Here is a 21,059-nt window from a genome sequence, read left to right as displayed (position 1 = left end):
CACTGTGGACCCACTTGGATGATTTCACTTCACAAAACATGTGTAACCATATGAGGGCCCTGCTGGAAAAAAGTTAAACAGTGTTAGGAAAAAGCTACACATTCAATTAAGAGATTGTCTGGGGTTTTTAAACACACACTGTTCATCACACTGTCATTTGCGAGCTTTCTGTAATTTCTTCTTCTCTCTAAACAGGTTAGCCTTCGTCATGAAAATGGATTGTTGTCAGGGCAGCGTGCTTCCCTTTGAACAACCTGCTGTGTAGGAGTCTTCCTGCTTGTTGCTCATGGCAGTGTTGCCTGGGCACCTTTTTCTTCCTCTGTTGGGGGTGGAGAGATGAATTTGAAAATTTTTTGTTTCTCCTGGTGTCGCACTGCAGACTTAGGGTGTCATGGCCCACCCTCTTCAGGATCTAGGCAGAACCCCCTTTCTACTCATTCAGATAGATGTTATCAAACTGTAATGTGCACAGAATTTTCTGGGGAGTTGTTTAAAATGCACATTCCCCAAGTGCAGGCCAGGGGCCTGGGTATATGCATTTCTGAGACACACCAGGTGTGCAGCACCCAGGCGGGGGCCATCCTTGTAGAGCTACACCGTGACCATCCCTGCCTCCCTTACCCTACGCCCCACTCCCTGCACCCCGTCACGTTACCACTTCCTGATGGGGGGTGCGGTCTTCCTCCTCCACTTCCGCAGTATACACCACGGATTGTCACCAAGCGCTAACCATTGAAGGCAGGCCTCGTGAACTCTGGCCTGGCGCTAAGGACAGTCTGGTGCTTGCTTCTCACCTATCACTTTAAGCTGTGAAGTGACCACTGTGGGTTGTGCAAAGGGCCAGATGAGTGGGGCGATGCTGGTGTATACACAGGCCCTGTTCGCATAGGGCAGGGAGAGTGCAGAAAGAGGCAGGCCACTCTGCTGGGTGGGTGGCAGGGTCAATGAGCAGGGGACCTCCCTCCAGGCTAGCCTTGGGTGGTCTCAAGATGACCAGGACCCTGCGGCCGCTAGCATTGTAAAAGCTTATGAAGAGGGTGCAGCAGGGCTCGGTCACACCTACCATCCAGATGGCCTCTGCACACAGCGCCATCCCAAGGCCGTGTGCTCGGGCAGCTCCTGGTGTGGAGAAGGCAGGCAGAGCCCCCGTTCCAGGCGCAGGGTAGGGTGAGGGGCCTCCGGCTGCCTGTCCAGCTCACCCACCGCCCGATGGCCACTTCCTCGGCATGACAGGCAGACCCCAGGAGCCGCTGGACCTCAGAGGAGGAAGGACCCTTGTAGTCATGTCCCTCCCCAGCCAGAACCACACCCTCCCTGCCCCACTCATTTCATGCTTCCATCACAAGCCCTGCCACTTCAACCTTTCAAATGTCTCTCATGTCCTACTCCATCCCCGAAGTCAGACTTCTGCAATCTCTTACCTAGATCCCTCATCTCCCAACTTCTTTGATCATTCACCTTATCAATAATAAATATTTGAGCACATATCCTCCAATATATATAATTTTTTATAACATGTACTTTATGCCTTATCAATACAACATGGAAACATGCAGAACATCATTAGTCATTAGGAGATGCAAACCCTAACCAGGAGATACCCTTCACTCCCAGTGAGAGGCTGTAGCTTGCATTTTTAAGGAAAACACCATGTTGGTGAGGATGCACAGGGACACGGCTGCTTTGGAGAAGGGTTTTGTGGTTCGTCAGCTGATCAAACAGAGCTAAACTGTGACCTGGCATTCCACTCGTACCTGGCACACTGGAGGCTGGAAACATACACCCACACAAAACTGTGCGCACAAATACTGCCAACACATTATTCATAACATGAATTAAGAAGACTTAATGATGGGAAGACTTAAGAATGAATCTTCCCATCTTTCACCCCCTCCACCTGTTCATGTCACCTCTCTCGTTTATTTTTCCACTCATACTGTGCTTTTTAAAATGTTTCCTTCTATTTTGATGGCTTTAGACTTGGGGTTTTTTTCTTTGCTTGGCTTTTAAGATGTGTATTATAACAAATCCCTAAGATATTATACGTGACCCTTATAATATCTGAATATCTTTTTTAATGTACAGTGATATCATCTTAATTCAGTGTCCATAATTATTCCTTTTCCTGGGTCATATAGTCGCCATCTAATTATTCCCTTCACACTACAATAACATTTTTATATTTTGAAATTGTGCTGGTGTTATACAAAGTGTATTTATCACCCAGTGTCAGTTCCTTTCCATCTGCTTTCATCCACTTATTTCTTACTGTGCATGTGAAATGTACACTCAACAAGACTGAGTAGTTCACATGTAAGAGTGGAACAGAAAGCAGAGCAGGCAGACGCTTACAGGAGTGCAAGAGCATTCCGGGCTCTGTTTATTTTAAATGCTGCCCGAGGCTTTGATAGTGTCTCTTGCTAAGTAGCTCATCGCTAAGGTGAGGTCAGTGGCGCCCCTGGAATGGAAACACTTGACATAGCGTCGGTCACGTTGCGTTGGTTTGCAAGGTGCCTGTGTGGTCTGGGCCATAATGGCCCTACGGGTACATTTTAGCTGAGTATAACCAACTACTTTGGATCAATAAAGTTTTGAAAGAAGTCAGAACCTCTACACTTTGGAGGGAAAAAGCACAGGTTGCTGCATTTTTTAGAATATCATCAGATAGCCTTCAGAGAATTATTTCTTGGTGGCATTGCTTATCTGAAAAGGGGTTAAAAATCAGATAGGCTCTTCATCCTCTGTGGCAGACAAGGGACGCTAACAGCATTGCTGTGTGGACATGACATGCAGAGGACCAATAGGCGGCCCACGGTGGGAGCTGGACCGTTCAGCCGGCGCCTTGCCTGCAGAGGCCTGTTCTCAGCCCTGCAATGGTTACATGGATAAAGGGCTCTACAAGGTCCTGTTTTGTGATGAGGGGCCTGGAGAGGGAGGCTAGCTGTGGTTGTCGATTTCTGAAAGTACATGTGGACACCGGCCTGAGTAAGTGGGTAAGATGAGGCAGCAGAGACACGTTGCCCTGTGCTGATGAATTAAAGCCATTCTTCAGCAGAGATTGTTAAAAGTACTCAACGTTTTTGACGCTAAATGGATTAATAATTTCCTGCAGGAGGAACAGCTGAAGTCTCATGAAAGCAAGCTGAAGCAGATTACCACGGAGCTGGCTGAGCACCGCTCACACCCCCCGGACAGGAAGGCAAAGGCCAAGGAGGTCGATGAGTACAGACTGAAGGATCACTACCTGGAGTTTGAGGTGCACTGACCCTTAATGCAATAAATAGCTATACCTGAGAAATTTTATGATTTTTCCATCAGGCAGTAACTTTTCTTTTACAGTACTGTAGCTGTGGGAGGAATCCCCTGACCCTGGGTCTAGTTTGGGAGCTCCGGGCATGGGCTGGGGTGTGAAGGCCCCTCATGCTCACGATTCTGTGTGAGCATCAAACATCCCATAATAGCTGTCAGCTTATGTGCTAAAAGCAAGTTGCCTGTGTGGTGGGAACAGCGTGTGCCTGCTGCAGGGAGAAAGACCACAGCGCCAGCCTGGCACGGCCCGGGGCAGCCACCCTCCGAGTCCTGCGCCCTCCAGTGGAGGCTGAGTCAGAAGCATGGAGGGAGACACAGCACAGGGCAGCAGGGAGCATCAGCTCAGCCCTGCACATTCTTGCTGCGAGGCAACACCGATGCATTTTTCCTCTTATTTACCACTTGCCCTTCACAAGGAGACTGATAAATTAAGCTGTGGCACATCCATGTACTATAGCAACTGTGGTTATTAAAAAGAAGGGGTAGGATCCCTAATCTCTGGAAAGGTGGGAAATGTAAAAGCAGGTTGAAATATTATATAGTGCCTGTTACCTTTGGCCGAATTTTCTCCCAAAGTAGGCAGTGTTAGAACCAAGCAAGACCCTCTGGCGCGCTCCCTTAAGCTGCTGCTTTAAAGGCATTTCAAGTGTCTTTGTTTTTAACGTAGGTAGCCTATAGTGCCAAATGAAGAATCGGGTATTTTTAATCTCGCAGTTTTTGTTCCCATTGTTGCTGAATCCCTCCTACCAAGCCTGCCCTTCTCGCCCTCGCCCCGGTCCCTGTCCTCCTTTCCCCTCTCGCCACTCTGCTTCCCCCTCTCGCCACTCTGCTTCCCCCTCGGGCCTGGAGCTTAGACTCACCTGAGCACCTGGGCCACTCCAGGATCTTCTCCGGGGCCACTTCAGCCTGCCTGGGCAGACGCCCCTGGGTACCCAGCCCTGGCGCTGCCCCTCACCAGGCCCTGGGGCCGCCTCTTGGTTCTGAGTCCCTTCTACCTGCCCCCACAGCTCCTTTCCTAGGCCTCCGGCCTTGGGCATTCCTCTGCCCTGGAGTGTGCTGAGTACCTGCACACACCCCCAGCTCCCAGGCCTGACCTGACCAAAGCCCCAGTCCCTCCTCTTGGACTGTTTGGCTTCCTTCCACTTTTCCACAAGGTCAGCCTTTGCTCGGCGGCCTCCTGGTGTGCACACACTTCTGCACACTCTCCCCAGCTATGCTGTCACGCCTGTCCAGCTACTTTTGTCCTCCCCAAATGCACTTCCCCTGGTCTGCATTTAAGTCCTGCTCACCTTTCAAGATACAGCCCAGATCCATCCTGTGCACAGCCTACTCTGCCCCACTGGCCATGTCTGTCCTGTCCCAGCCCTTGCCGAGGTCAGTGTGTCTCTCTGCAGGGAATCCCTGCCCCCACCTAAGATGGCACCCCGGGAGTGAGGGACCACTAGTTCATTTCTTTGCTCTATGCTTGCTTGTTGAATTGGGCAGGATTTCAAAGAAGCCTGTAGAAGTGACAAAATTTCTATCACAAAATGTGGCATGTGATTCACTTCAGGGCCTGGCACTGGCTTTCTTCATGGTCAGGGCGGATGAAGGGAAATCTTCCTTTTAGAAAAGGTAAAGGTTTAATAACAAAAACTGTGGAAGCCTTACCAGCAAAAGACTTGAAAAAAGTTTTAAAACCACTAAGCAGGCTTAGACAACAGAGTAGGGTGAGGGTCTCCAGAAAACCAAAATAAGATAATCCACCGTGGGACTTGCTCTGGCCTGCTGGGGGGCCCAGCTTGTTTTTCTGACCTCACTCAGGTGCTGCCTTTCTTCCTCCAGTCCCAAACAAATGATTTGCAACCTGGGCAATGTAGCAAGCAAGCCCAGAACAACTAGTAAAAACAGGATGGATTCCATCTTGAAAATTAGATTGCATTTTAAAACCCAATTTGTTAAAAAGTAACTTTCTTTAACATACTCTTTAATAGACAATAACTCAGTCCACTTTGGGAGCAAAGCAGGCAGCCTTGAGTGATAGCTCCCAGACCAGGAAGCTGCTATCCTGGGAGGAAATCAGAGCAGTAAAATTCTTGTAAATAACCAGGAAGACTAATAAGAAACTTAATGTCTCTTCAAAGATAAACATTTTGGGACCACTTAGCAGGTCTGTATCCCTAGCCCTTTGTCTCTCAACCACCTATAAAATCCCTGGACAGTGCACCACCCTGGGCCTCTCTTGTCCCCTCCTGGTGTGAGCTGGGGGCTCTATCCTCTCACTTTATCTCTAAATAAAAGCCTCTGATTTGCTCCCCTAAAAAAAAAAAAAAAACACTAAGCCGCTCATCTTTCCTAAGGCTTGTTCATTCTTGGGAAATGGGAGTTCTCAAAAAGCCATCTAATCTTCACACTTCTGGAGTGGCTTTGGCTATCCGCCCTTTAGTGTCACACCTGCTAATTAAATCTCCCAACGCCTCAGTCCCCCACTTCCAGCACTCAGCTCCTTGCCTTGAGCGCTGCACCCTGAAGGCTCAGAGCCTGTCCCCAGGAGGCTGCAGGGCCATGGGAAGGTCAGCACCCCGAGAAACACTCTCTGCTTTTGAAGCTACCATGAGGCCCCTTTTCTGAAAAAGCAACTCAGCAAGTGACAGCATTTTCATTTCGTGACATGAACTCAGCCCAGGCTTTGAGAGGATGTCTTTCTTTCATCAAACTGTCACCTCAAGGAGCCTGAGATTGCACACCAGGGCCCTTGGCTCATTAAAATCAGACCATATGCTGTATGTTGAGCAGGTCGGCTCGCCCGCCAAGCCGCCCTGACCTGCAGCTACTAGGAAGGCAGAAGGACCTCACATTATAGATGTTATCTAAAAAAGCTTTTTGTAGAAGTCATCCCTTTTTAAAGGCGAATGAATTGTAATTTTACACTAACAAAACTGAAGCAGTGTGTCTTATGGGATCTGTTTTGCTGTTATTGCAACCACTAGAATTGTCTTGTGTACTCGAGGAGATCCCTGCCCAGCATTACATACTGTGCTTTATAAGCAACATTCCCCGAGCAGCCGCTTCCTGCCCAAGCAGGAGTCTGGGAGCTGCTGGCCCGTTTGCACATCCTGTCCCCTGCTCTGTCCTCGGCTTCTGGATCATGGACTGAGTGTTCAGTACATATTTGTTGGCCGAAGGAGTGGAGTGTTGACTTTTGTGTATAAAGATGCCATCAGCGGAAGCAGTTCTCTGGGAAAGCTTAGTAGCTCCCCTGAAAACAAAGCTAATGAGCAGGCGAGAGCAAACAGCGGCGTGCGCAACTCAGAGGGGCCTCAGGTGGGTGCTGGCCGGGGGCGCCCCAGGCCCACCTGCATCCTCGTCTCCCAGAAGCCTCACAGCAGGAGCTCTCACCAGTCCTGCAATAGGGGCCGCCCTGCAGTTTCAGAACAATTTTTAGAATTTTCGTTTCGTGGTAAGGAAAAGCGCTTTTGTTAGAATATTAAGCTATTGGTAATAACACTGGGGGTTATTATTAACTTTATGTATTTCAGTTGTTTGTATCCCAAGGTGCTTTGAGTACAGACAGTTCTCTGTAGTGGGCCAGATTCACAGCTCTATGCCCTAGAACTTCTCCAAACCCCAACTGACAGTAAATAATTAGAAATTCTGGTATGTAGATAGGTTCGGAGGTATATTTTTTTCAAAGTTTACAGAGAGCAAGGAGACATCCATCTATCTTAGCCTTAGCCTGATAGAAAAAAACTCACTTTTACCTAAAGCAGGAAACTTCGCTCCGAATAGGCTGTAATTGAACAAATCCATGGCTCTCTCTTTGTTGACTATTCATTATGGGGAAGGGGGACTGTTTTTACTGAATGGGGTCCCCAGGCTGTGGCTGTTAACATTTTTAGGAGCGTTCACTTGGAGTCTAATCTCACTTTTGAAAGAGTTGTTAGGCACAAGTCTACATTATGAAACACATCGCTTCCCAATTTCCAAAAATAAATATCAAAAATAGACTCACCTCCTTATAAATTAACTTATTTCTACATTATTCACTTCCCATTTCACTTAAAAATGTTTGAATTGGTCTCCACGCTGCGGGTGCGTCTGGAAGTTTTCCGAGACATGGGATGCTGGAGGGTTTGCACGGATGTAGAGACTGCAGAGCTCCAGACCGCCCAGCCGCAGCAGGTTGGGCTGCGCCAGGAAACTCCTGGGCCCTGTGAGTAGCAGCCCCGCTAAAGAAAGGCCCCAATAGACACAGGCATGGCCCCAGAATGCGGCTTTGTGTTTCTTCAGCTTTGGAAAGTGCCACAACTAGAAAGTGAAGATACTGTTTACTCTAGGATGTTCTTCATGTAACATTTAAGATGTTTTTAGGGTCCTAAATCATCAGTTCTTAAGCCTGAGTAGGAAAGGGAGATTGTCGAGCAGCCCAGACTGCTTGAAAACACGCCAGGCATCAGAGCTGTACTGACACAAGTGGCTAATAGAGGCACCCCAGGTTCGCCGAGATCTGCTGGGAAGCTGGTGGCCTGCACAGTGCCACTGGAACGTGTGTGGCCCGCAGACCCCGTGTCCCCATCTGTTTCCACTGTAGGTGGTGTACATTTAGGGGAAGCAGGCAGTCCCCTCCACACCACTCCCCGTCACCTCACACCTGCACAGTTTCCACACCTGTGTTGGCGGCCCGGCCTAAAGGCATTTGCGTTTGCTTCTGCAGCACATGCTGCAGCCACTTGGACAGGCTTTGTGTGTTAGACCTTTAAACATAGGCTTTGGAATCCTCTGCCCTTTTGTGGTTACTAAGTGGATCCTTCCAGGAATATATGTTTTCAGGTTCCAGCCCAGCAGGAAAAAAGTCCACGTCCCTGATGACTAACCCAGATGCAGAATGAAGTCCCTTTGGCTGGGCCGACTAGAGTTCAGCCAAGTGCCCACTCCTGAATTGCAAGCTGAGGTAGCACATGCTTATGGCTGAGGACAGTTAGGACCCACACAAACCACATGGCTGGGAAGTACAATTTTAGAAACAACAAATGTCCACTTTAACAAGACATATAAATGTCTTGGGACAGAATATTTTAATTCTGGAAAATCTAGGACATTCTTGAGGCATGAAGCATTTTTTTCTGAATTTCTAATTTTTAGTGGCGTGTAAAATGGCATGATTCCTTCTAAACCTGACATATTTGAGAATAAGTATTCTGTATAGCATCATTAAGGAAACTCAAAACAGCTCATACCTAGAAGTGCACACACTAGAAATGTCCAGTTGTAAATCCCCGGTGGGTGGTGGGCGGGTGGTTTGGCTTAATCCTTTTTGCACAGATTCTCTGGTTGTGGTCTTAGCCCCATCTCCTCTGATTATTTTTCTTTTTTAATTGAAGTATCATAAGTATATACAATCATATGATGGTTTAAAATCTCTAATTGCTCTTTTGTTTGTCCACATTAAAGAAGTCATCCTCACACTGGACCAGCAGTCCTGTCACAGGGGCAGTGCCAGTGCTTATCTCAGCCCAGTGCCAAGGGTCCCAGCGCAGATCCACCTCTGAAACATGATCTAACTATTAGTTTATGAGCGGCCTTGGTCCCATAAGTGCAAAGATAGTTATCACCCCTTTACCCCTGGTATAAGCGAGGAGAAATTCCACTAACGTGCTTAAAGATGAGAAGCAAGTCACAGTCTTAGTAACCAGGCCTGCCTGGAGTCAGCGCCATCTCCTTTACAGACACGTCACAGGCTGATTCTGGTCTAAGTATCTAAGATACTGCAGGTTAACAGATTTGTTGGGGAAATTGAATTTCTTTTTTTAGTAATAAGTGTTACAAGTTCAAAGCTAGAGACCTAAGATGAACAGTTGCCAGGCACTTGAGGCTGGTTCATAATGAAGACATGAGGCTGATGTGTGGAATTGTGTTTCTACGACATGATGGAAGAGGGCTAAGCAGCTATGTATTGTCATCCGTAAATGGTGCCGTGTCGTTTTGAAAGGAGGAGAAGCTTAGCAACAGGCTCCTTTGAACCACTTTTTAAATAGACAATTGAAAAGACACAGGCCATCCGTCCCTGAGAAGGCCGAGTGAAGGGCCGGCACGTGGCCCCTGGCCCTGGAGCCCTCCTCATGCAGAGGTGTCTGATGAGGCCAGTGCTTTAGGTCAGGCTGTCGTCCGCAGGGAAGGGCACACACTCACGGGGATGAGCTCGTGCGAGAGGGAAGGGACTAGTCGGGGAGGCAGGAGGCTGTTTCAGGCTTACCCATCTGTGTTTGTTGTGTAGTTATTGACGTCCCTGGGCCTCAGTTTCTTGGCCATAAACATGAGACAGGATTGGTTGAACTAACCCATAAGGCCCCTTCCAACTCTGCATTTTTGAGGAAAGTGACATAGTTCATTAGGTTAACCTGCTCTCACAAAGATCCCTAAGGGTGGTACCAGAGAACAAGAACATGTGGATCTGGGGCTGTCTGGGAATGCAGACCAGCGCTATCTGACAGGTGCGCTGTGCCTCACACATGCAGTTTTAAACCTACTAGTAGCTATATTTAAACATTAAAGAAAACAGGTGGAATTAATGGTATTAACATTTTTAAATTCAACACAATATATCCAAAATAGCATTTCAACATATAATCAGTATAAAATAGTAAGATATTTTCTATTCTTTCTTTGTTGTTGCTCAGCCTTCAAACATTAATGTATGTTTTACACTCATGGCTTATCTCAGTGCAGGTCAGGCTAGTGGCCAGCACACGTGTGGACTGTGCAGTCTGCTTTAAAGTCAGTCAGGTTGGGAGGCCAGGTGACCTGCCTGGGTACCAGTTGCTTAATTTAAGAGGTGGCAGTGAATTGCCGCAGCCATGGTCCTGTAAGACGCCACAGGAACTGCAGGTGGCACCTGTCTGATGTACCAGGGCCTGTGCTGTACCAGTGGATTAGTTTTCGATTATTACGTCTGGGTAGAGACACAGTGAAAAGGAGGCCCTTCTGGTGTGACTGACGTTGGCTGTAGCCTTCAGTTTGCCTTTCGTACCAGTAACGTGAGAGACAAGAGCAGCCCAAAGACATTTCCTTCACAAGGCAGTCACTTTGGAAAACATTATGGAGGGTTCTCAGAAAAGTAAAAATAGAAATACCATATGATTCTTGGCCATGTTTATGGCCAAGAAACTGAGGCCCATACCTGTAAAACATACATTAATGTTTGAAGGCTGAGCAACCACAAAGAAAACAAAAACACAAATTCTAAAAGAGATCCACCCTTATGTTCATTTCAGCATTATTTACAATAGCCAGGATATGAAAGTAACCCAAGTGTCCATTGACAGATGAATGGATAAAGAAGATGTGGTACAGATATATGATGGAATATTACTCAGCCATAGAAAGAAATCCTGCCATTTGGACAGCATGCGCAGACCTAGAGGGCATGATGCTGAGTGAAGTCAGTCAGACAGAAAAAGATAAATACCATATGACTTCACTTACATGTGGAATCTAAAAACCAAAACAAATGAACAAATAACCAGAAACCAGACTGATGGACACAGAGAACAGACTGGTGGCTGCCATGCGGGGGGAAGAGGTGAGGGGATGGGTGAAATGGGTGAAGGGGATTAAGAGGTACAAACTTCCAACTGTAAAATAAGTGGTTATGGAGATGAAAGGACCCCAGGGAATATAGTCAGTACTATTGTCATCGCTTGGTATGGTGACAAGGTAACGACACACCGTGGTGAGCATTTTGTAAATCTGTATCCATAAATGTTGAGTCAGTATGTTGTACACCTGAAAGTAGTAGTATATGCCAACTAGATATCAGTTTTTAAAAAAATTTTTTATAACGGAAGTTGCTGTGCGAACTGTGTCGCTCTCCCCCTCCTTGGCTCCCCAGGACCCTCTGGCCACTGACACTCCCCACCTGACAGGTTGCCGGACCCTCCTCTGGCCTAACTCTGCCCAGAGAACAATGAAAGAAGTGTTGTTCTGTTTCATTTTCTTAGTACTCCCTAAAATAAGAGTACTTAATCTCTGTCTCCACTGAGTTTCTTCTTATTGTTTTCTAGAAGAATCCATATGCTTTCGATTAAAGAGTCTTCAAAATTCTTTTGCTCAAGCCGCTGCTCTGACACAAAGAGGCTTTGGGGACAGGCAGGCTATTGAGGTTCCATAGGTACATCTGCTTCAAAATTACTCATCAGACTTAGAAGGACCAGAAATGTTTTCAAAAGCCAAGAGATGTCTGCTGCAGGAGCTCTCAGCTCAGCCACCATCAGAAGTCAGCCCGCCCATGGCATCGGCTTCTGCGGGAGCACTCACCTCGGGGCATGTGCTCTCACACACCGAGGAGCGTGCAGGGCCCTCCACAGCGGGGTTCTCCCTGGATCGGGTCTGGCCTTTGGCAAAACTGTGAACAAAATACCTCACAGCTGGTTTTATGGGTTCGCCTCTCCCTCCCGAGAATCAGTACTGTGTCATCTTCCCTCTTGCTTCCGAATGACCCTCACTCACTTAGAGAGTTGGCAGGGGTCACGGGGGAGGTAGCCCCATCCCCTCCTCCTCCCATGGGGAGCTCTAGACGGGGGTCGGGGGAGGACAGGGACCCAGTGCTCTGGCTCAGCGGTGGGAAGATGCCTTACAAAGCCAGGCGTGAATGGGACACAGTCCGGAAGATGGCAGTCACGGCTCTCCTCACTTAAAGGGCCAGTGGAACTGCGAGCGCACGAGGTGTAAAACTGCTTTAAGCTCAAAAGCAACTAAGAAATCTTGGGGATGAAATATCCCAGGACACTGCAGGGAAAGCAGTTGGAAGGTCCTCCAAAGGCTCCTTGAACCCTACTTTAAAAATTACTTTGATTTCCTGGAAGGACTGGTCCTGCCCCCTCCTGAGCAACATTGGCCCTTCTAGAGCTGTGAGGCCATGACAGATAAGAGCCCCAGGATCGTGCTTCTGAGGGTTCCTCGTGAGTTCAGGGTGTCCCAGTACAGTCAGAAGCATTAACGATATAAACTGAAAGATCAAGAGCATGAGCTATATAAAAATCTTGTCATAATAATCTAACATTTTGTTTTAGATGTATGTTCCATATAGAAAAATTTAGTCAGAGGCAAACTTTTACTCCACAGAATTAAATTTAGCATCTTAACCAGATAAATCATATTGCCATAGCTCACACTACTGATACTAGATGTGGAGAAACTTCCTGTCCCTGTGTTTCAGGGCACAGTTTGTTTTTCCATTTTGCTGAATAGCAAACGTTTTAACCCCATAATCCCATCAGGGTGAACTTTCTTTCTTAGTTAATTTTATATTTGGCAGTTGTCAAAGCCCTTACACAAGATCGTGCAAGGAGGGGCCCTTGGAAGTCAGCATCACTGGACCCACAGAGCCAGGAGTCCTGGGGGTGACAGCACTTTGCAGGATTGTGCAATTGGCAGGTTGGAACAAAGCATTTCTGGAATTTCCCATCTAGAAAACAAAATGTGTACTATTTTCTAAGTAAGCTATGAGTTCAAATTTTAAAAAGATAAAAATCTGGATATTAATACAGACTAGGTTTACAGAAAGGTTTAGAGAGCTAGAGAAACCACATGGAAAGGAGAAAGCTGTGTTTTAAAAATTGTTTCTCAGCAGGAACCAGGGGTACCCTCCTTAGCAACCCAAGTCCTGTTCTCCACATAGGCATCAAAGGTGCCCTGCAAAGGTAAAAGCACCCGAGGGGATGTGCCTGGTCAGTCCTGGCTGCCACGTGCTTATATTACTACACAAAACTAAGCTTTTTATTGTAACTTTCTTGGTTTTAATTGAAGTCACAAAGTTCATTTAGAAGCAATAGAGCCAAAAGGTAGACTGAAAAGAAGGAATTGCATTCACGCTTCCTCAGGTTGTCCCAGAAAGCTACAAATACACGCTCTAAACTGAAAATGTATGTTTCCTATATTTTCACAGTAAGTCACTCTGCATGCAGAAGCCTGCCTGATCTAGGTACAGTAGCATAGGGGGGATTAAAAGTTTATTTAAAAAATATAAGTGCTAGCATAGCTTGATAGTACTTGGAAAAGGCTCAGTTTTGACTGTGGTTGCTTCCTGAAGTTAGCAGGCAGTGGTGGCCCACTGGTCAGGGAGAGGTCCCTGCACAGGAAGCCTGCCACAGTCCGGAGTGCCCGGGACATGACAGGCCGAGGTGGAGCAGCACCCACCTCAGGAGCTGCTCCTCTTGTTTGCTTCTTTTTATTGTGTCGTTTCTTTGTTTCCCAGTGCAGAAATCTAGGAGCAAAATGTGTTGTGCTGTGGGCATGACATTATTGGTTTTCTTCTCATTTCCTTGTCAGATGGCCTTCTCCCGTGCCCACGTGAGAAGGGGAAAGGTCCGGAAGAAATATATCCAGGGTTTGATTGCTCGAGCAGTGAGGTCAGAATGCAAATGGCAGTACTGAGTTAGAACTGCCATTCACGTATCAGGTCAGAAGGAGATAGTGCACTAGTAAATGAAATAAATGATGGTATGTATGCAGGGCTCAGGAGAAAAGAAACAGCTTAGTCAGATGCATGCACATTTATATGTGGATGTGATTCAACTTCTTTTCAAATAATTATCAATAGTTGTGGGATTTTTCAGCAAGCAGATAACATTCAGCCTAAGCAGCAGCTTGCTTGGCCTTAGACATGGTATTCTCTATTCCCTCCTAGTTAGTAGGCATTGCTGCTAGTTAAAAGGGACTTTTTGTCATATATATATATATATTTTTTTTTGGTATCATTAATCTACAATTACATGAGGAACATTATGTTTACTAGGCTCCCCCCTTCACCAAGTCCCCCCCACATAACCCATTACAGTCACTGTCCATCAGCGTAGTAAGATGCTGTAGAATCACTACTTGTCTTCTCTGTGTTGCACAGCCCTCCCCGTGCCCCCCACACATTATACATGCTAATCATAAGGCCCCTTTCTTCTCCCTACCCCCTCATCCCTCCCTTCCCACCCATCCTCCCCAGCCCCTTTCCCTTTAGTAACTGTTAGTCCTTTCTTGGGTTCTGTGATTCTGCTGCTGTTTTGTTCCTTCAGTTTTTCCTTTGTTCTTATACTCCATATATGAGTGAAATCATTTGGTACTTGTCTTTCTCCGCCTGGCCTATTTCACTGAGCATAATACCCTCCAGCTCCATCCATGTTGTTGCAAATGGTAGGATTCGTTTTCTTCTTATGGCTGAATAATATTCCATTGTGTGTATGTACCACATCTTCTTTATCCATTCATCTACTGATGGACACTTAGGTTGCTTCCATTTCTTGGCTATTGTAAATAGTGCTGCAATAAACATAGGGGTGCATCTGTCTTTTTCAAACTGGGCTGCTGCATTCTTAGGGTAAATTCCTAGGAGTGGGATTCCTGGGTCAAATGGTATTTCTATTTTGAGCTTTTTGAGGAACCTCCATACTGCTTTCCACAATGGTTGAACTAATTTACATTCCCACCAGCAGTGTAGGAGGGTTCCCCTTTCTCCACAACCTCACCAGCATTTGCTGTTGTTTGTCTTTTGGATGGTGGCAATCTTACTGGTGTGAGGTGGTATCTCATTGTGGTTTTAATTTGCATTTCTCTGATGATTAGCAATGTGGAGCATCCTTTCATGTGTCTGTTGGCCATCTGAATTTCTTCTTTAGAGAACTGTCTGTTCAGCTCCTCTGCCCATGTTTGAATTGGATTATTTGCTTTTTGTTTGTTGAGGTGCGTGAGCTCTTTATGTATTTTGGATGTCAAGCCTTTATTGGATCTGTAATTTATGAATATATTCTTTCATACTGTAGGATGCCTTTTTGTTCTATTGGTGGTGTCCTTTGCTGTACAGAAGCTTTTCAGCTTGATATAGTCCCACCTGTTCATGTTTGCTTTTGTTTCCCTTGCCCGGGGAGATATGTTCATGAAGAAGTCATTCATGTTTATGACCATGAGATTTTTCCCTATGTTTTTTTCTAAGAGTTTTATGGTTTCATGACTTACATTCAGGTCTTTGATCCATTTCAAATTTACGTTTGTGTATGGGGTTAGACAGTGATCCAGTTCTATTCTCTTACATGTAGCTGTCCAGTTTTCCCAACACCATCTGCTGAAGAGACTGTCATTTCCCCATTGTATGTCCATGGCTCCTTTATCATATATGAATTGACCATATATGTTTGGGTTAATGTCTGGAGACGGTATTCTGTTCCACTGGTCTGTGGGTCTGTTCTTGTGCCAGTACCAAATTGTCTTGATTGCTGTGGCTTTGTAGTAGAGCTTAAAGTTGAGGAGTGAGATCCCTCCCACTTTATTCTTCCTTCTCAGGATTGCTTTGGCTATTCAGGGTCTTTGGTGGTTCCATACGAATTTTAGAACTATTTGTTCCAGTTCATTGAAGAATGCTGTTGGTAATTTGATAGAGATTGCATCAAATCTGTATATTGCTTTGGGCAGGATGGCCATTTTGACAATATTAATTCTTCCTAGCCAAGAGCATGGGATGAGTTTCCATTTGTTAGTGTCCTCTTTAATTTCTCTTAAGAATGTCTTATAGTTTTCGGGGTATAGGTCTTTCACTTCCTTGGTTAGGTTTATTCCTAGGTATTTTTTTTTTATGCAATTGTGAATGGAATTGCTTTCTTGTTTTCTCTTTCTGTTAGTTCAATCTTAGTGTATAGGAAAGCCTCAGATTTCTGTGTATTAATTTTGTATCCTGCAACTTTGCTGTATTCCGATATCAGTTCTAGTAGTTTTGGGGTGGAGTCTTTAGGGTTTTCTTTGTACAATATCATGTCATCTGCAAATAGTGACAGTTTTGACTTCTTCTTTACTGATGTGGATTCCTTGTATTTCTTTGTTTTGTCTAATTGCCGTGGCTAGGACCTCCAGTACTATGTTGAGTAACAGTGGGGAGAGTGGGCATCCCTGTCTTGTTCCCGATCTTAGAGGAAATGCTTTCAGCTTCTCGCTGTTCAGTATGATGTTGGCTGTGGGTTTTTCATATATGGCCTTTATTATGTTGAGGTACTTGCCCTCTATACCCATTTTGCTGAGAGTTTTTATCATGAATGGATGTTGAATTTTTGTCGAATGCTTTTTCAGCATCTATGGAGATGATCATGTGATTTTTGTCCTTTTTTTTGTTGATGTGGTGGATGATGCTGATGAATTTCGAGTGTTGTACCATCCTTGCATCCCTGAGATGAATCCCACTTGATCATGGTGTATGATGCTCTTGATATACTTTTGAATTCGGTTTGCTAATATTTTGTTGAGTAGTTTTGCATCTGTGTTCATCACGGATATTGGTCTGTAATTTTCTTTTTTTGTGGGGTCTTTTCCTGGTTTTGGTATTAGGGTGATACCCTAATACTTCATAGAATGAGTCTGGAAGTATTCCCTCTTCTTCTATTTTTTGGAAAACTTTAAGGAGAATGGGCATTATGTCTTCTTTGTATGTCTAATAAAACTCCACGGTAAATCCATCTGGCCTGGGAGTTTTGCTCTTGGGTAGATTTTTAAAAATTTTTTTTTGAGAGGGCATCTCTCATATTTATTGATCAAATGGTTGTTAACAACAATAAAATTCTGTATAGGGGACTCAATGCACAATCATTAATCAATCCCAAGCCTAATTCTCAACAGTCTCTAATCTTCTGAAGCATAACAAACAAGTTTTTACATGGTGAACAAGTTCTTACATAGTGAATAAGTCCTTACATGGTGAACAGTGCAAGGACAGACATATCACAGAAACTTTCGTTTTGATCACACATCATGAACTATAAACAATCAAGTCAGATATGATTATTCATTTGATTTTTATACTTGATTTATATGTGAATCCCACATTTCTCCCTTATTATTATTTTTTTTTTAAATAAAATGCTGAAGTGGTAGGTAGATGCAAGATAAAGGTAGAAAACATAATTTAGTGCTGTAAGAGGGCAAATGTAGATGATCAGGTATGTGCCTACAGACTAAGTATTAATCCAAGCTGGACAAGGGCAACAAAACATCCACGGATGCCGAAGATTTCTCTCAAAACGGGAGGGGTGAGGTTCTAAGCCTCACCTCTGTTGATCCCCAATTTCTCACCTGATGGCCCCCCTGCGACTGTGCCTGTCTTAGGTTGTTCCTCCCTTGAGGAATCTTACCCATCTCTGGCTAACCAGTCATCTTCCAGGGCCATACAGGGAAATGTAAAGTTGGCAAGTGAGAGAGAAGCAATATTGTTTGAAAAGGTTAGCTTCTTACTTCTTTGCAGATTTATGCCCTGTGGCTTCTATGCCCAGCATTTGTCTTGAGGTATCTTTACGACTTGGAAGAATTATGATACTCGGTAATTTTCGATATGAGGCACAATTTCTACTAAAGGGTTGTAATTAGAAAGGAAGAAGAAAAGCTATAGAAGTAGCAGATGGAAGAAAACATGGGAAGATTGATTATTTCTTTGACATATCTTCTTGTAGAGTAACATAAGCATGTATAGATTTTAACAAACTACTAATTAAATTGTGTACACAGATTAACAGAATAGGGATACAGATACATAACAAAAGCAGACCTACAATTACCAGCCATATCCAGTGAAATCTTGGGTAGATTTTTGATTACCGGTTCAATTTCTTTGCTGGTAATTGGTCTGTTTAGATTTTCTGTTTCTTCCTTGGTCAGTCTTGGAAGGTTGTATTTTTCTAGGAAGTTGTCCATTTCTTCTAGGTTTTCCAGCTTATTAGCATATAGCTTTTGTAGTATTCTCTAATAATTCTTTGTATTTCTGTGGGGTCCGTCATGATTTTTCCTTTGTCATTTCTGATTCTGTTGATGTATGTAGATTCTCTTTTTCTTTTTTAAGTCTGGCTAGGGGCTTATCTATTTTGTTTATTTTCTCAAATAACCAGCTCTTGGTTTCATTGATTTTTTTTCTATTGTTTTATTCTTCTCAATTTTATTTATTTCTTCTCTGATCTTTATTATGTCCCTCCTTCTGCTGACTTTAGGCCTCATTTGTTCTTCTTTTTCCAATTTCAATAGTTGTGTCTTTAGACTATTCATTTGGGATTGTTCATCCTTCTTTAAATATGCCTGGATTGCTATATACTTTCCTCTTAAGACTGCTTTCGCTGCGTCCCACAGAAGTTGGGGCTTTGTGCTGTTGTCATTTGTTTCAATATATTGCTTGATCTCTATTTTGATTTGGTCATTGATCCATTGATTATTTAGGAGCATGTTGTTAAGCCTCCATGTGTTTTGTGAGCCTTTTTGCTTTCTTTGTACTATTTATTTCTAATTTTATACCTTTGTGGTCTGAAAAGTTGGTTGGTAGAACTTCAATCTTATATTTTTAAGTAGTATTTTTACAGTATATTTTTAAGTTGAAGGCCAATGTAATTAATTAATATAGCAAATAAATAATAAAAAGTGAAGAAAGAGTTTTATTTTAGTAGAAAAAGAAGCCGCTATGCATTTGAATTGTCTTTGGCTCTTGGTCCAAAGGCTTCATGGAAATAGGAAATCCTAGGAAGGAAAGGAAGGGAGGAAGCTGGCTGAGCGGACAAGCCATGAAAAGTGCTCACATTCTTGTCTGCACAGAGTAGCTGCTGGATGTAGATTTGGTTTTAAAAAATCCCATCTCAGGCTGCTCTTCCGATAGAATCAGAGTGTACAGTCACACCGCTAGAAGCTAGCGACGCAGCTGGAGCATCCCTGAGGAAGGAAGCTGAGCAGGCCACTCTGAATTTTTTAGAATTCATCTGGGAATGAATCAGCAGAGTTAAGACACAATCTCTAATAACATGACCAAAGGCAGCAACTGGTCCCTGAGGCACATTCAGATTCTCTTTGCTCTTAACGAAAAACACACATACCTGAAAGGGCGGCATAGCGGAGAGTGAGGGCCGAGTCAGGAAACAGCAGCGAACCAGTGCATCAGTGGCGGTGTGCGCACCAGGCCCCCAACCGGGGAGGCCTTTTCACTGCTGCCCTGTGCCCCTCACACCCTGGTTTTCACATCCCAGCTCTTTCTTGACATGCCCCCTCTGGAGCTCTTCCGATTCTTGCGTCGCGATTACTTTGTGGCAAGGAATCATAGGAATTAAATCATTTCAGTTCTTTGTTCCTTCTTCCCTTTTTACCATCTGGTCATGAATATCCTTGTCATAGCAAAGGTACAAGGCATCAGTGTTGTCATCATTTGTCCAGTGTCAGCAGCAGGTCCCCCCGGGGGTTCCCACAGGCACACACACCATCTCTGACCCGGAGCCTGTACTCTCAGCTCTGTGCTGTTTTCTCAAAGGTAAATGTAACTCTGGCCGCCACCAGTAAATTGCAGGTGAAGTGATCAGGCCAGGAATTCAGATTTAAATGGACACTGACAAATCCTTGTCTTTTTAATGGATGCTTTTGTTAGAAGGTAGATGTAGGGGCTGCTCTCCAGGGGAGAATGAGACCCAGTAACTCTCCAACCAGAGGGCCACCATACTCCACACACAGCGGTCCAGTCGCTCACTTTGTTTTTAACCTCAGAGTGGGTGATAAAATGTGGTCTTCATTTACTGCTACATAAGACATACTCAGAAATGATGTCTCTGTTTTTTGAACACCAAAGCTAAGGTATGAATTACTTAAAGCCAGCCTGCCCTTCAGTGCACGGGTCAGGGATCGCCAGGTGTGGTGTCTCCAAGTGGATGTGGCTGTGCAGAGAGAACACACACCAGGCTTTGCTGGGTGGTGGCTCCCTAGCTCTTCACTGCCACCCAGGGCCAGGCTTCAGGGTTTCTGTGGGAACTGTAGGAAAAGGGGAATCCTGAAGGTAGCACGTTCCCAAGGGTTACTTTACTGACTTAGGAACTTATTAGGCACCTATCTCCACGTCTGTATCCATGTTATTTTTATATTTTTCTAGAATTTGCCATATTGGGAGTTCAAAATATGTTTCCTACTAGTTATGAGAATTTTTTTCTCACATTTGTCCCTTCTTTCCATTCATACCTTCAACAAACATTCGTGCAGTGTGTGCTGGGTGCTGTCTGTTAGCAAACAAAAGCAAAGCCCTCTGCCCCTGCGGTCACATGCTAGTGCTGGCGGGATTACGTAAACAAGGTTCCTCCCTGATACAACTCCAGGTGGATGCTGAGAGGTACTGACTCGAGAAAAGGGAGGCGGGGAGAGGCGGGGAGCAGCAGCGCAGCTTCCGGTGGGAGGGAGGACAGGCCTCGCGCAAGGGGGTGTTGGACTGGCAACAAAGGAGGCGGGGAGCCGGGAAGCGCGTTGGGCTAGGCAGGGACACCGCAGGGACAGGACCCTCGGCAGGAACATCTGCTGCCCTCAAGGATGGCCCGGAGGCCACGACCACGCAGTGAGGACCCCGGGGGTGAGACTGGGCTGGGAGGTGAGGGACTTCTGCGTCATTTTAAGGATTTCGGGCAGGGAAGGATTTGTCGCTGCAGATGAGAAGCTCTTCTGAGCTGGGCCGACCTGCGCTCCCGTCGCCTGCAGCAGACGGCCCTCTTCCTCGGGACGTCGGAAGTCTCTTGAGCCTGCTCCATAAGTACTAAGAAAGTAGTTATTCCCCAAATCCAGCTTAGAGCTCTCTATTTTTACTTCATTTTAGAATCTCTTAGATTCCCTGCGTGTTGTAGGCTTACAGGGAAGGATCAGGACTCGCTCCGGCTCCCACGGAGATTAAGCAATTGATATAAAACTATGAATGCAAATCATAAAATAGCCATTAATTGGCCTGTAGTGGAATAATATCCATCAATAATTTG

At 45.2% G+C, this 21,059-nt stretch overlaps 1 protein-coding gene and 1 long non-coding RNA gene across 13 annotated transcripts in view; one reads left to right on the top strand and one right to left on the bottom strand.

The window, feature by feature from the left end:
- Window positions 1-21,059, top strand: part of PSD3 (pleckstrin and Sec7 domain containing 3) — a 429,070-nt gene that overhangs the window by 383,632 nt on the left and 24,379 nt on the right. For all 12 annotated transcript variants that reach the window (XM_073218761.1, XM_073218767.1, XM_073218762.1 and 9 more), the window contains one exon: window positions 3,113-3,256. In XM_073218761.1, the coding sequence (XP_073074862.1) occupies window positions 3,113-3,256 (144 nt within the window). The remainder of the gene's footprint in view (window positions 1-3,112; window positions 3,257-21,059) is intronic.
- LOC140845083 (uncharacterized) lies at window positions 107-4,695 on the bottom strand. Its single transcript, XR_012123750.1, has 3 exons — window positions 4,170-4,695; window positions 1,064-1,250; window positions 107-319 (listed from the first exon to the last, which is right to left on the bottom strand). It is a non-coding gene; the product is annotated as an uncharacterized lncRNA (long non-coding RNA).

Source organism: Manis javanica, chromosome 12, assembly GCF_040802235.1.
Source record: "Manis javanica isolate MJ-LG chromosome 12, MJ_LKY, whole genome shotgun sequence".
In the NCBI taxonomy this organism is placed as follows: domain Eukaryota; kingdom Metazoa; phylum Chordata; class Mammalia; order Pholidota; family Manidae; genus Manis; species Manis javanica.
Note: the sequence above shows the minus strand (reverse complement) of the source record. Positions and strands in the feature narration are given on the sequence as shown.